General features: G+C 31.5%; 1 protein-coding gene across 1 annotated transcript; it reads left to right on the forward strand.

The window, feature by feature from the left end:
- The first annotated feature begins 882 nt into the window (after positions 1 to 882).
- LOC127700791 (ribonuclease P protein subunit p29-like) lies at positions 883 to 15,907 on the forward strand. The gene is made up of 6 exons (XM_052204445.1): positions 883 to 988; positions 7,202 to 7,274; positions 8,750 to 8,976; positions 11,714 to 11,782; positions 14,165 to 14,340; positions 15,730 to 15,907. The coding sequence occupies exons 2-6, from the start codon at positions 7,212 to 7,214 to the stop codon at positions 15,864 to 15,866; spliced, it is 672 nt and encodes a 223-aa protein (XP_052060405.1). The 5' UTR covers positions 883 to 988; positions 7,202 to 7,211; the 3' UTR covers positions 15,867 to 15,907.
- The last annotated feature ends 738 nt before the right edge of the window (positions 15,908 to 16,645 follow it).

The following is a 16,645-nucleotide window of genomic DNA, read 5'->3' on the forward strand; positions in this document are numbered from 1 at the left end:
TTTACATACAGTCTGCAGTTAAAGTTTTTAAAACATTTATTAGATTCAAACCATCCTGGATTTTAACCACACTTCAGTTGGACAGAATAAAAAGATAGTACCTAGAGGAAAAAAATCAATAATTTTCCCCATTTTTGTTGAGCCTGCTACTATAACACTATTACAACAAAAGTAGGCGAGACACTGGGTTCCGCGGAACCCTTAATGATTTTTTTCTATAAACTCTTTAATATATTTTAATGATATAAGTCACAATAATGTTTTTTTATGTACATATTATATGATTTCACATTGACAAATACAGAGTGGTCCTAAAAATAAAGAAAACTGGAATAAAATATTCTGTTGTCTAAGGTGCTGTCATAAGCACATACTATAACAAGCCGCTTTTGTTGTAAATAGATAAATAGTGCATCCTTTTATTAATAGAAGAAAAGTCAATAAAAGATGAACACGAAAAAAAATAAATAATCATCACTGACTCAAGAGTAACAGAAGTTAAGAACTATCGAACAGTTGAAATACAACGACCTGGTGACACGTTCAAAGGAGCATTGCAGTTAGAATGCAAATTACCTGTCATCAATTCGTTAATATTGTAGATCTACAAAAATATGTGCACAACAGAAACATATAAATTTAAGGTCTTTTTTTTTTAAATGTTGTCATTTTATAATCATATATGCCTATTATGATCCCTATTTAAACATGTGCATGGCTGTAATTAATACGCGTTAGTTAGTAAACAAAACTGTATTGACCTTTTAATTTTAGAATAATAGAGTTCAAATATATCAATATTCATGTTATAACTTATTGTCATTTTGACGTAAATGTTTTTAAACCAATGGCAAGATACGATTTATTTTTCAATAACCTCTGATATTTACTCAATTGATATGGTAAAGTTCCAACAGGTTCGAATAAGATCTTCCCAGCATATTATCATTGGTTTCCCTCCCCCTTACTTATATTCCCCTGCAAACAGGTACGGTATATTTTACTGTTTTACTATCATATGTTACCTTCACGTCCTTGGGCCGTAAAATTACGTATTTTTTTTTATAACTACAATGGTTCTCCGTATCAAATTAACCAAATAGGGTGAACGCCCCACTGATGTTTCTAATTTACACTAAGTTTTAGCTTTCTAAACACTTTGGAGTGCATCACTATAATAATTTTAAGTAAGATGTGGTTTATGTGGTCGCTTAGTATGGGAAAGTCGTTATTTGTCCCTTTTGTGCATAACTTAGATGTACTGTATTGTGGTATACTGTACAATGTTGTTTGTCCATGAATAATTCCTACAAAAACTCAAATTTGCCTTAACCAATTCCATACCTGCCAACTTTTGAAAATCAACACAATGGTTACATTTTTTGTGGTGTTTTTTTTGTGTGTGCTGTTTTTTTACTCTAGAAAAAGTGTTATATCTGTTTTTTTATGGAATACTGATGATAAGCTAATAAACCATTTCTTCTTTTATTTGCAAAATTCTTGTACTTAATAAAGAGAACATCTGTATAATCAGAGACATATAATACGTTATATGTCTCTGGTATAATTTATATTTTTTTAATATGTATCCTTTTCTTTTGTTCTTGAACATTAATAATGCGTTAACTTTCAATACTGTTCTAGATCCCAACCCTCCCCCTAACCTGGGACAGTGGTGTAACAGTACACCATAAGAACGAACTATAAAAATCAGTTGAAAGAGGCTTAACTCATCAGATAGATAAAAATACAAAAACTACAAATACAAGTGGACGTGGCCGGGTACTTGTACATCCAAACAACAAAAAGACACTAAGTACAGATCTGAGAGTACTCGCAGTTACTGACAGCTAGTTCAAAGCCACTAACAACTAATAAAAAAAAATCATGCATCTAAGACTAAATTATCAATCTGTAGTATTCTGTACACATCCAACATCCAATGGATTTAGTGTAAAGACGTCATAAACTGTCAGAGTAAAACATGACCTTGTGCAATGCCAAGATACAGGTATCGACAGACTAAATGTAGATCCATGAATGTGTATATGTATATAACAATAAAATTTAGTTTGCTTTTAATTTACTGATAACAAAATCAATATTAGTACCAATAAAAACAATATTTAATGATCTAACTACAGTGTTGAATTGGTAACCTTTTAGAATAAGTTTATTTAAAGGATCGATAAAGTTTACCAGGATCGTTTCTAAATTATTGGGCACAGTAAACAATATTGCCGTAAAAATGAGGATGTGCAATCCCATTTGAAATAAGTTTTCTACAGGTACAACCAAACTTCAAAACCAAATCTTTATATCTGTGGAAGAATTTAGTAAAGGTTTTAAGTAATTTGTGGTAACGAAATCCCTGGCTTAATAATTTACCAGTAATACATAGATTACGTTCGTTAAAATCAAAGACATCACAACAGACACTGGCATAGCGAACGAGTTGTGAAATATAAACACTGTAAGATGGTGCCAAAGGAACATCACCATCCAAAGAGGGAATATTAACAATAGGAAACGAAAAATCGTCCCTTTTGTTGTAAATTTTAGTGTGGAGTTTCCCGTGTAAAACTGAAATATCTAAATCTAGGAAAGGACAGTTGTTACTGTTTAAATTTGATTTATTTAAAGTCAGTTCCTTTGGATAAATTTCGGCAGTATATTGAGAAAATTCTTGATTATTTAAAGAAAAAATATCATCAAGATAACGGTAAGTGTTGTTGAATTTATCAATTAAATGCAATTTAGACGGGTCTTTACTGAGTTTGATCATAAACTTACTGTGATTCATAACAGTACAAAAACAAGTCTGCTATTAAAGGGTATCAATTAGTGCCCATAGGAATACCTACAACCTGTCGATAAACTTTGCTGCCGAAACGTACATAAATATTAACAAGGAGAAAATTAACAGCTTCAATCATCTCGCCACACGGTCACACCTCCAGTAAGTATATTTTTTTTTTTTTTTTTTCAGTAGTCAGTCTTCTACAATCCCTGTACATCACCACCTGACTATGGTGTTAAGGGTTTTGATATAGGAAACAAAAAAATTAATAATTGACTACATTTTTTTTTCTACTGTGAATATATATTATATGAATATCAACATTATAATAAAAAGGGGAAAAGAAACCAATCACACACACATACACCCACTCTTGCACTTGCATTAACATAACATATATCAACTTGTGTATTGCAAAGAAAAATGTTATCTTTGTAAAGTATATCTAGCATATTTACCTTTCTCATTAGAGAAGAAGGCTTTAAATGAGTTGCAGCAAATATATTTGTATTCAGATTTACCAAACGACCATTTAATTAAATAGTAAAATTTTTGTTTGATAAGATTGTGTGGAAGTGTAGTGTAAAGAGTAGAAAAGTCAAAACTGTCAACAGAATCAAAAGGACCATCAAAAGCATGTAATTTATCTAAAACATCCGAAGAATTTTTTACACTCCAAAAATAGTTATTTCCACTATTTTCATATATTTTATTACAAAATTTATGATAAGCTCTTTGATAGTAGTTAAGGAACTTGTTAAAAGCACTGAAAGATTAGTTGTAGAACACTTACTAGAGGCCGAGATGAAACGATATTTTACTGGTTTTATGTGTAGTTTAGGTAACCAATACATAGTAGGGACCTTCAAATGTTCAGAAGAAGCCTGTTTAATTTTGAAAATTTATGAATTGTCATTCCACAGTTTTGAGACTTATGGTAATATTCTACATGGCATAGTCTAGATCTAGATTGTTTGGATTAACTCCAAACTTTAAATTGTTGATGGCAAAAGCGAATTTAGATTTTCTTTGGATTTTGAAAAAATTATGGTTTGTTGTTCCATAAAGTTGTAGGACTTTTAACAGTAATCATGGTAATTTTTGACGTAATAGTTATTTACACATGGATATCCTCATACATGTTTTCTTACACAGCAATGCTATTAACTTGTTAGTAAATGCCTCATTTGCTCGTAAGCCATGGAAGACAATCGTCTATGGGAGGCAAAACCCAGACAGCAAAACTGGATCCTGCAGGTAGTAGGTTTCTCGCATGGCTTATCATCAGGCAGAGTAAAAAAAAGCTGATTAGGGAAACCCCTGGCCTTAAATGCCGACCGGCATGAAGAGGATAGGTGAGGTGAGGTGAGATGTTCCCAGTCTATATCTCTTTCTAGCCAATAGAATCATTTCCCTCATCAACAAGCAACCAATGAGACCGATATTTGTTATGTCATAATTTTAAGATGGTGTGAATATCTTATGAAACTAATAGCTTCACATCATGATGCAAAGCAACAAGATAATATGAGGCAGGTGTTACCAAAAACAATCTTTCCTTTGTGATGTCAATCTCCTCAAAGGGTCACTGGAAAATAGAAATGCTGTCACTTAGGTCTTCTTCCAACTGGCAGTAAAACCCTTGCTAAATAGCGTGTTCGTTTGGTGTGTAGGATGTACATGTCAAGGTCAGAATGGGGACATTGAATCTGATGCATGGTGTAAACAGTGTTCCACACTCTTTGCACAATTAGAACCCTTGCAACAAAACTCTGAGGTGGCCTGTTGCAAGGCAAAATTTTGGTCCCTATCCAATATACCCTTATTTTCCAGTGGCAGTTCAAATATCCTCAACTTTTATCCCAGACATCCTCTATTACAGGACCTAGTTATTGTATATATTTATTGGTACTTTTGTTCTTGTCCTGAACATGCATGAAATATTTGCCATTGGATGTTAAGTAACCAACAATCAAATTTTTTCTGGGAACAGGCAACAGTTGGAAGATCGTGTATGAAATAACAAGGTTATCAAATTCTTTGCATAATTTCTGTTGGAAGAGTAAGCTGAAATTAGGAATCCCCCCTCCCTCCCCAACACAACCACCACCACCACCACCAAAGATTTGTTTTCATTTAAACAAATATGATATTTGACCTCTTTCACAGGTAACACCTGCCTCATATTACATATTGGTAATCAGATATATGACATTGCAGCAAATTGTATGCTCATTTATGATGTAATCAGATAAAAAATTGTAGGAAATGATATTCCTCTTTATTTTGGTAAAGGGGGGCCTTGATGGCCAAAGGTCCAAGTAGTCGTACTACTGTATCACTAGCCTGTCAACACGGAGGTTGTGAGTTCGAATCCTGCAAGTGACTCCAATCTTAATTGACTTGGATTGTCAGTTTTCCTACCGAAGGTCGTGGTTCTCTCCAGGTGCTCCGGCTTCCTCCACCAATAAAAACTGAACGCCATGAAATAGCACAATAGTGTTGAAATTGGCGTTAAACTCCAGATAATCAATCAATCAATATTATGGTAAATGAAAAATTATATGAGAAAAACAAGAATAGCTTTCTGTGTGAATGTGAATGTCTGGACACTAAAATTGAAAGATTTTAGATTTATCAATAAGCGTATTGATTTTCATATTGATTAACATATTTTTCTTTTTTCTGATTGTCTTGCTGTTATTGAAGACTTTGTCCTCATATTATCATTGTAAATGCAAATGGATAGGTTTCAATAATTTAAGAGGGGACTTTTCAACAATTTGATCTGATTTCATGCATGGTAAAGATTGATAAATGAAGGAAATCCCATTACCAATGATTACATTTAACATGTTTAATTACTTTTTTGTGTATATACTTTAGACATTGTTAGAGGTCAGATATGATATTTATTTCCAATTTAAATTCATACATGTTTCCTCAACCAAATTTATTTGATAGGAAATGAAATTAGTTTTTAGGGAAAAGTTGTGATTTTTTAAACAAGAATGAGGATACGCTGATGTGTCAATCTTTGTTGTTTTCAAATATGGATCAATTATATTAAATTATGAATAACAATTGAATACAGGCATGACAGGGTTTCCAAAACAGTCATAACATCCAGAGATGACAGCATAAACAAATTATACAACTTTTATAACGAATAACGAGAATTTTATAAGACTGTCATACAAGTGAGAGGTTTAGCTAGCTATAAAACCAGGTTTAATCCACCATTTTCTTTATTAGGAAATGCCTGTTCCAAGTCAGGAATATAACAGTTGTTTTCCATTCGTTTGATGTGTTTGAGCTGTTGATTTTGCCATGTTTGCCATTTGATAAAGTACTTTCTGTTTTGAATTTTCCTTGGAGTTCAGTATTTTTATATGACCGCAAACAAATTTTGGGGTCATATATTGCTATCATGTCGTCGTCGTCGTCCGAAGACAATAACTTAAGTTTTAGTGTTTGGATCTCTTTGAAATTTTACCAAAAGGTTCAATACCACTAAACAAAGATTAGGATTGTTTTTGGGGTGATGGTCCCAACCATTTAGGAATTAGGGGCTAAAAAGGGGCCCAAAACAAGCATTTTTCTAGTTTCAGGACAATAACTTGTGTATAACTATATTGATTGCTCTGAAATTGTACCACAAGGTTCAATACCACAAGTCGAAGGTTGGGATTCATTTTTGGGGGTAATTGTCCAAACTGGTCAGGAATTAGGGGCCAAAAAGGGTCTAAAACAAGCATTTTTCTAGTTTTCAGACAATAACTTGTGTTTAAGTGTATTGATGTCTCTTAAAATGTACCACATTTTACAAAAAGAACATTTTTGGAAAGGGGAGGGGGGACATTTTTTTATCCTCAAGATTTAAGAAATTAACAAGATAATTTCTTCAAATATTTATTTTTGGAAAAAGGAGGGGTGGGGGGGGGGGGGATTTTTTTCTCCAAGATTTAAGAAATTGTCAATTTTCCAAAGAAAAATTGGGGGTAACAATTGCTAATTCTTTGTGTATAGTCTGAAAACAGATTTACTATGTATTGCGCAACAGCACAGTGTATTGCACATAAGCAAGAAATCTTCAATTGAATATAAATTCAAATCATATAACCAATTTTAATTTCTTTGACTACATTTATTCTGTGTCAGAAACCTATAATATGTCAAATATTTAATTACAATCCAAATTCACGCCTGCATCAAGCTTGAATATTGTGTCCATTTTTGCCCCAACTATTCAGGGTTGGACCTCTGCGGTCGTATCCAGCTGCGCTTGGCAAAGCAGTTTATTGTTTTTTATTTTTATTTTTTATAATATTTTTAGCATGAGTTTCACATTTTTGCCACAGAATTTTTCATATAGCTTACAATTTTGATTATTCTTTGCAGATGAGCATAGATGGCCCTCTACAGGGATCTACCAACACATGTCTTTGAGAATGCTGCAGCTATTGGATTAAAAGTATGGATAATGTACTTTTATGTTTTTGATTGTTGAGTGATTAATGAGATATGATATGATATAATACTGACATGACTGATAAATGACACAGGACAAATGAATATATTTTCTACAACACCACCCTGCTGATTATGATATTCATCCACTCACGATAGTTAAAAAATGATTTTTATTTACAATACATGTAGGTTATTAGGATAGATATTCTACTTTACTATTTTAATATTGGTAGATAATAGATATACCCCCTCACAAGCAAAGTTTGGAGGGAAATATAGGAATAACCATGTCTGTCAGTCTGTCCATCATCCTGCTTTGTGTCAGGTGCATAACTTTTGTTCCGTAAAACTTAGGTTGACTAAACTTGGTGTGCAGTTGCATAATGGGCTTGAGGTGTGTCATATACCAAAGTCTTGTCACTCTGAACTTTGACCCCTATGATAGTCAAACCTTGTCTGATTTGTGTCCTGCTTATAATTTTTGTACCATAGACCTTAGGTTGACCAAACTTAGCATGCTGATAAATCATTGGATGAAATGTGTCATATATCAAAGTCAGGTCATTCTGACCTTTGACCCCTATAATAGTTAACATTGTCTGATTAATGTTTGGTGCATAAATTTTGTACTGTAACACTGAGATGGACAAAACTTTGTTCCTGGGAAAGTATAATTCTTTTAGATTGACCAGTCAGTAACTATGTGTCAATCTAACGCAGAGGCAATGATTATATAAAATGAATAGCTGAAAACCCAAAAATTTAAACATCATTGCCTCAATACTAAATTTCACAGTATCAACTAAAATGCATGTACTTGGGGTATTAGTCCCGCTATGCAGACAGTTCTAGTTTGTTGAAAACAGACCAATTTCCATTTGTTTATAGAACTTGAAATATGAGGCCATGTGTTGACAAGAAAGGTCTTTAAATGTAATGTTTATTTTAACAAATTACTTCTCTTACTTGAATGTTTTAGTTTGTTAAAGCCTCCACTGAAATGCTTTATGAGAAAAAGGTAGACATAAAGAAAGGCTCTCTAAACTTGAAACATTTTTCATCTTTGAAATCAGAAATAATGCATGGTACATGTATATGAGGCCTAGTAGGGTCTTTACAGCATTTTTGTCTTTTACATGAAGGAATATTTTCACAAATTGATCTTAAATATACACCGAAAGAAGCGAAAAAATAAACCCAAATTCATTTATTGATGGGGTGTAAACCAGAGTGTTATAACTCCAAGTCACCAACTTGAATTTCAATTATTTAGTGTTTTCCAAGTTAATTACCCTGTGTGTAGTGCACATAGACAAATATTTTGTGTGTTATTAAAATTGCAAATACATGTAGCCAAACATTTAAAAGACATGTACATGGGAAAAAGTATATTGTATCTCTTGTAGCATATACCAAAACTATGGGTAGTAATAATGCTAAATAACTGTATTCTAATTTTTTTCTTCATATTTTTAGAGTAAAAGTGCAGTTGAAAATGATTTTGTTTCTGCATTTCTTCAAAGACATTTGCCAGCTAATCGCTTGCGGAAAGGGGAGGATAAAGAACTCAAATACAAAACTCAGAATTTGGACAAAGTAAAGAAAAAGAAACCAGAAGTTATAAACAAGAAAAGAAGAAAAGGATTAACTTCTAGAGAAAGAAAGAAATTAAAGCTCTTTGATATCAAGAAAGAACACCAAAGGTACAAGAACAACTTGCAACCAAGTTTTGAAAAACTGTTACTAAAAATAGAATTAAGATAAAATATGTTATAGGTCACCATCCACACTTTTATCAAACATGCCCCCCTTTGTTCTAAAAAAAAAATTTGATGGAAAGATAAAAATGGTACACTTATAAAACTCATTTTAGAACATGATGGTTAATAATTATAGACTGCTACAAACTGTATCAAGAACAACTCCAGCATTTGCAAAAAAAAAAAACTAAATACATTGTAACAAGAATTTCAACAAAGAAATTTTGAAAAATCAATTGAAAGACTGCATACAATCTTTAGAGAAATGAACCTTCAAATGACTCTGATATCAATTTATAAATTTTTAAATTTTATCTTGCTTACATTTACTTTTTGTATTGAAGGAAAACTAAAACTAAATGCCAAAAGCCTTGTTTGAGATGTGTTCATTGATTATAGATTTAGATAGGCAGCAGCCTTTATATCTAAAACACAAAATGCTACAAAATTGTCTGATACACATACAAAGATGTTGATGAGAGAAAAAATAAGTTATTTGGGCTTTTGTTTACATTTAATTCTACAAGAAACTACATTGTATGTTAAATTGCCAATTTTATGTCAAATACAGTTTAACCTGCCCTAATGGTCACCTTATAATTAAATCAGTGATCACCTTCAATTTAACACTCAAGATGAATGCTGTCCAATTTTCTCTTATTTTTTAAACACTTTAGATCTGTTTTTTAGCTTATATGGCCCTTTATTTTTTAACTGTCGTCATCTCATGGCGTCCTTTGTCATCCATAGTCAGTGTATCATATGTTTTTTTTTTTAAAGATCTTCTCTGAAATTACCCAACCAATTTACTGGTAAAACAAATTTCACATGATTCACCCCTAAAATGGGTAGACTATATTTTGAAAATGATATTTTGGTCCACCAACCAACATTGTTACAACAGCTAAAAGTAGAACAAAGAGAGTAAAGCGCAAGTACTTGTCTTATATCTTTAAAACCTTGAACAGGTAAAGATGTTTAGAATTTAGAATTTTGAGAATAATGTAAGCAAGCGTAGATGATTTATATGATAAGTTTCAAAGGGGCAGATAAGTTTTATCCTTATTTGAATCATTATCAGATTCTCAATTGTCAGACAGATGAAATGCTGAAAGTGTTGGTTAACTTTCAAAACCTATCAAATTTGCAAAATTAAGGATGTTTGCTACTGTCGTGACTGTTGTTTTTTACTTTTGTTAGATATTCAGAATACTCTTGTTTTATCCATGTACAGTCAGGGGCGTTACTTAAACAAGTTATTTTTTTAAGTTACTTATATAAGTAATTTTTGTTTTTAAAAATAATAAAATTACTTAATAGAGTTATTTTAAATTTCAATAGAAGCATAGACTAAATGTAGTTTTCATGAATTTTTACATCATTTTATATCATAAAATAAAGAATTTATTAGATTTGAGAGGAGTATAGAGATAAAGGGTTACTTTAAATATAATGACAAAAATATTACTTGAATAAGTTATTTTATACATTTTTGAAAAAAATAGTAATAACACTTATTGAAGGAACATATGTAATTGATTTTGGTTACAAGTTATAAATAACTTCAAGTCTTAATTAATTCACAAGTATCTATCTATTTATATCAGTCTACCTTCAAGATTTTGGAGGAAAATGATAATTTAATAGTCCCATGAGACCAATCTTTGACACAGAAGCGTCAGTATGAAAGATAAGTGCGTCAGAAAGTTAATTAGTGTTTCAGAAGGATTAGATTTTATATTTCATGGGAAAAATAACCAGATGACTGTGAAAATTTGTTAAAGCTACTAAAATCTGTATAATTGGACACCTATAAAAATAATATTCAGAAAAGTTACTTATATAAGTAATATTTAAAATAGCCTCGTTTTCAACATTACTTGTATAGGTAATTTTAATTGTTACTTATTTAAGTAATGCCCCTGACTGATGTAGTGCCAATAAAAATTTTGCCTGCTAACACCTACCTTTCTATTCATAATTTTATTACAAAACAAATTAAATTAGTAATTTTTTCATAGTTTTTGAAAGAAATAAAGTGCAACTTGTTCACTGTTAAATTCATGAAAAATCTAGAGAGAATAATTTCCCTCCAAATTTTCAATTGATTTTTATCTCAAAAACAAGAACAAGGACTGGTCATTTTTTTCTACTTTTTAATTTCAGTTATTTATAAACTATCAACTTATAACAGTCTTTTAAAAAGCTTGTTATTTTGAAACAGCAGAGCGAACATCCTTAAATGCTTAATTTATATAATTCAAGAAAACATTCCCTGTAGTTACTTTTTGTTTATAATATTTCTTTTTTACAAGTTATATAGTCCTGAAATTACAGTAAATACAATGAAATGACAGAATTATTGAAAATCTTCATCAACTCACACATGCTATAAAATGATAATGGACACAGCTCTAGCCTAAAAACATATCTTAGAGGAGGTATTGTAATATTTATTTAGGAAGGATCTTTTGAGAAATTCCTAAAATTATGCTAATATCGGCAAATCTCCACAAATCCTTCATATTATGCCCTGAACAGCTTACAATGTATGTTTATATGTTCTGGAAGTCTATGTTTAAATATTTAAAGCAATACCTCCTCCTTTTTGTACAATGTATTTTTATTGTACATATGTATATATATTTACCAGGTTTTATCTTTTATTTTATTTTTACAGTTATGAAAAATATATTCCAATGCACAAAATATGGAGAGATTACATACATGATGTCTTAAATATTAAAAGGTATGTAAAAATCCTGGAATAAAGTTGCAGATGAATAAAGTGGATCTCTACTCTAATAAGGTCTACTCCATTTGTTGTAAACTATTTAACTACAAGTTCTCTAAAAGTTAACTTTTTGATATACACTGTCCTATTGATTGTTATGAAACTGTGACTGGTAGTTTATTGACTTCAGCTATATGATGGCTGAATGGTAAACATAGTATACATGTACAGGTACTTCATCTAGTCTCTGCTGTGTTGGAGGTACCTTGTCTGGGTCACTTTCAAGAAAGACAAGATGCATTTGATGTACTGAGTGTGATATAGAGTGATAGTTATTTTTGATTAGTTTACTTTTAGAAATTCAGTTTTCTCCACAAGAAAGAAAGTAACTGCTGCTTTAGAGGCAGAAAATGTAAAATTTGAAATTAGGAGATGTATGATTGCCAATGAGACAACTATCCACCAAAGTTCAAACGAAGTGGATGTAAGCAATTATAGGCCACGTACAGCCTTCAACAATAAGAAAAAACCCATACTGTACAGTCGGCTATAAAAGGCCGAGAATGTAGAGAAAGTGACATTAAACCTCATACAACCAATTAAACAATAAGCACATTTCAGTAATTAGTCATCTTTTTGAAGTTTTTTCTGTGATTTGCCAAACAGTCAATTCAACAAAAGTGTTAAAAAGACAGGGGGCAATAGCGGCCATATTTAGAAGAACTTTTCATTAAAATTATTCCATTTGTATAAACAGAAATAGATGTTTGGTAAATATTATTAATATTACTAAAAATCAATAGATATCTAACGGTCAACATACACTCTTCATTATATAGTTGTCTTTACTGTATGCCAAGGTCAAAATGTTAGTGGGCCTATTTTAAAGTTAAGTTTATAAACCACTAAAACATGTAGCTTAGAATCCAATATGTTACAATAAAAGTAGTTATGAGGTCATAGAATGGCCGTTTATGGTCATTATAAATTCAAAGAACTTGCTCAATGTTTGTTTGTATAAATCACATTTCTTTTATAAATATTTACTTGTATGTACTTACATGACTTACATGCAAATGAAATTTTTCAATAACAAATATGTAACTGCATTTTAGACATTTCCAGAAAAAAATTGTACAATTTCTTCAATTCTTGGCACATATATTGATAATTCATGTACCATATTAAAGGACCATACAGTTTAAACATTTCATAAACTTATCATTTATAATATTTATTATAAATCACATTTTTTTTTATTCAAAAATATTTTATTCCAAGTGGCGTTCTTTAGGGCTATTCCATTAAAATGTATGTGGGAGAGTAGGAAGGGAAGTTTAATTATTGAATGTGGGTCATGGGTCTTTTAATATGCCCGTTTACTGGACGTATTATGGTATACCGTTGTCCGTCCATCTGTCCGACCTTCCGTCGTCAACATGTCGGACATTAACTCAAAAACGCTTTAACCAATTTGCATAAAACTTTGGTGAATTGTTTATATCTATTGACGTGAGCTCCCTTTAGTTTTTTATAAATTTTAGATTTTACAATTCCGAGTTATGGGGTTTTATTCATTAAAAAAAGGGGGATTTTCCAGTTTTCGGACAATAACTCAAGAATGCTTTCACCAACTTGCAAGAAATTGTGGTGAATTGTTTATATCTATTGACATGAGCTCCCTTTTGGATTTTTATATATTTTAGATTTTACGTTTCCAAGTTACAGGGTTTTATTCATAAAAAAAGGGGAATTTTCCAGTTTTCGGACAAAAAATTAAAAATGCTTTCAGCAGTTCTTATGAAACTTTGGTGAATTGTTTATATCTATTGATGTAAGCTCTGTTTAGATATTTATAAATTTTTAATTTATCATTTCTGAGTTATGGGGTTTTATTCATTAAAAAAGGGGGGATTTTCCAGTTTTCGGACAAAAACTTCAGCAGCTCTTGTATTGATATTTTGAAAGTCCCTTCCTACCCTCCCACATACATTTTAATGGAATAGCCCTTAGGGTGCATCCTCCTTAAAGTCCATTTTAAATTGGTGTTATTATTTTTATTTTTTTTTATAAAATTGCTTGGAATTGTAAAGAAATATTTGAAAAACGTTAACATACTATACATATAAATATATATAAAATTGAAAGAAAAAAAATCCAAGGATAGGAGGAGAAAAGAATCATAATATAGATTTATTTTGCCAAATAAATCATGAAAATAAGTATGTCCAGATAAAAATCAGTGCTTTGAAAATTAAAAATTGAACACTTGACTATTCTAGTTTAAAAAAAAGGGAAGTTAATAAAATGCTGACCTTTTATAAAAAGTGGATCATACTGAGGAAGTTGAACATTGATTTTGTTAGTCTTAATCATGATTCTTTACTTATATTTTAGTGTAAATAAGGATAATATACATGCTGCACAAGAAAGATTATTGAAGGCAGATTTCCATGGTAGCTGTTTGACAGTTCAAAGGTCGAAATGCCCTTCTTATGTGGGTGTTAATGGCATAGTGCTTCAGGAAACTAGAAACACATTTAAAATAATTACACAAGAGGATCAAGTTAAGTGTAAGTACTGTTAACAGTTGTGTATTCTTCCTTTATTTATTGTCCCGCATGTGGCAGGTGTGTTCAACTCCAATCTTAATTGACAAGGATTGCCAGTTTTATAGCCAAAGGTCGTTGGTTCTCTCCTGGCACTCTGGCTTACTCAACCAATGAAAACTGGCCACCACAAAATAGTCAACAGTGCTGAAAAAGAGGGGCGAAAGATACCAAAGGGATATTCAAACTCATAAGTTGAAAATAAACTGACAACGCCATGGCTAAAAAAGAAAAAGTCAAAAAGACGAACAATAGTACACAAAACACAACATAGAAAACTGAAGACTGAGCAACACCAACCCCACCAAAAATGGGGGGTGATTTCAGGTGCTCCGGAAGGGTAATCAGATCCTGCTTCACATGTGGCACCCATCGTGTTGCTCATGTTAGTACAAACCCAGTAATAAGTCTAATTCAGTAGGTCACATTTGGGAAATGGGGATGGGATTGTAGTTACGACATAAGGAACATATCCGCTATCATCTGTGAAACCTTTATTCCGTAACGGTCAACCAACTCATGATGGTGTCCATAAAATTTACGAAGGGATGATTTTAACTTCACCACTTGGAACTCTTGGTTTAATAGCTTCCTTGTGAGCAGCAACCCTCTATCAAGGAAAAGTGTCGTCAAATGCCACTAAATCAATCAATATGTTTATTGTCTATATCTTATTTATGTTTGGATAAGTTACCTAAACTTGAATATTTTATTGATTAATCTTTTTTTTTTGGGGGGGGGGGGGGGGGGGGGGGTCATTTCCAGTAAATATTTCATGCATTCTCAGGACAATGAATTTGATATAGTCATGCATGGCCAAAAAGATGAATAAAAGAAGATATGGAGTACATGTCAATGAGAAAACCTAATAACAAAACCAAACCGTAAAACCAAGAAAAGATATCTATAGGTCAAGATACAGTCAAAAATAACTGACAATATCCTATTTCAAGCTCTAAATCCACTTCAGTCAAGACAGCTGTAAACGATCTCAACACAGGCATCAAAAGGATTTGCCATTTACAACAAAAACCTTTATGGGCAAAACACATCATTGATGACACAAACATCTACATGAAACAGTATACAAATAGCATATAAAATACTAGCTTTCACTGAAAGCAGGCAAGCACCTTCTACAACATGTATTTCAAATTTTTCCTATATTGGTGGGATTGGACTGTTAAATGAGTCAGATATTTAGGATGTTACATGTGTAAGCTTAATCCTTCATTATTGGATACTGACCTTTATATCGTTGTAACCGTGCCATTGGTATAACCTTGATGTCATTTAGTGCTAATGTTTGACCAAACACATGCATAGTATAAAAAATCATGTTTTATATTTCAGGTATTCCAAAAATAAACTCTGTATTTGTATTTGAAATTGGTGGATACGTTTTCACCCTTCATGGAAATCAGTTTTGTGTGAGGTCAGCAGAGAGGTGTACAAGGAAATTTAAATTAAAAGGAACTATTGAGATTTAGTATTTTACTGGCATGAAATTAAAATAACATTTATAATTCTTCTATAGTCTTTCATTTCCTCTGCATCAAGCAATCCCAAAAGGAGACCGTGGTGAAGAGCAAATGTTACGCTCAGATTTGACCATCAATAATTTTGTTTTACAATTGCAGTCATAGTAGAATATCCAAATTTTAAATAAAGAAACCACAGAATTCTAAGGTGTATGAAAAACTATTAATTTTTAAAAATTCTTTATGAAAATTGCATTTATCATTATCAACATACCCTAATTTTTCAGTGGCAGTCCAAATTCCCAATCCCTAAAATTAATACATAAATTATGGCACAAAAGATTGAAATGTTTATTATGCATAACATTTTTTCAGTGTTTGTGGTTTTACCCTCATACTATAAAAGTTTAGTACAAGAAAGTTCAAGACAAGCAATTGCAGACTCATTTTTGCTTTTCAGAGACAAAATGTAGTTATATATCAGCTGTAACTTTGGTGCCCATCAAATATTTTATATGTTATTCTTTTGATAAGTAAAAATTACTTGCTGAAGATGTAACTAATTTGAATACATTAGCAAAGTTCTAACAAGCAATTTGCCTTAAACTCCATAAGCATTTTGAGAGGTTTTCCCTCTCAAGTCCATGAAAATATGTAAAATATCTGCTAGAATTTACCTGTGTTTAAAGCTGTTTTTGGCTTAGATTGAGAATTTTCATATTTTATGTGTGAATTCACTGTTCAACCAATGTTATTCTGCTATATGGACCTGATTGTAATTTTTGGCT

Source organism: Mytilus californianus, unplaced genomic scaffold, assembly GCF_021869535.1.
Source record: "Mytilus californianus isolate M0D057914Y unplaced genomic scaffold, xbMytCali1.0.p SCAF_5, whole genome shotgun sequence".
In the NCBI taxonomy this organism is placed as follows: domain Eukaryota; kingdom Metazoa; phylum Mollusca; class Bivalvia; order Mytilida; family Mytilidae; genus Mytilus; species Mytilus californianus.

What these genes read in the sequence shown, in the direction of transcription:
- LOC127700791 (XM_052204445.1), top strand. Translation starts at nt 7,212, where the DNA reads ATGGCCCTCTACAGGGATCTACCAACACATGTCTTTGAGAATGCTGCA. An exon ending in GATGTCTTAAATATTAAAAG is followed by an intron (nt 11,783 to 14,164) that starts GTATGTAAAAAT and finishes CTTATATTTTAG; the next exon opens with TGTAAATAAGGATAATATAC. An exon ending in ACAAGAGGATCAAGTTAAGT is followed by an intron (nt 14,341 to 15,729) that starts GTAAGTACTGTT and finishes TTTATATTTCAG; the next exon opens with GTATTCCAAAAATAAACTCT.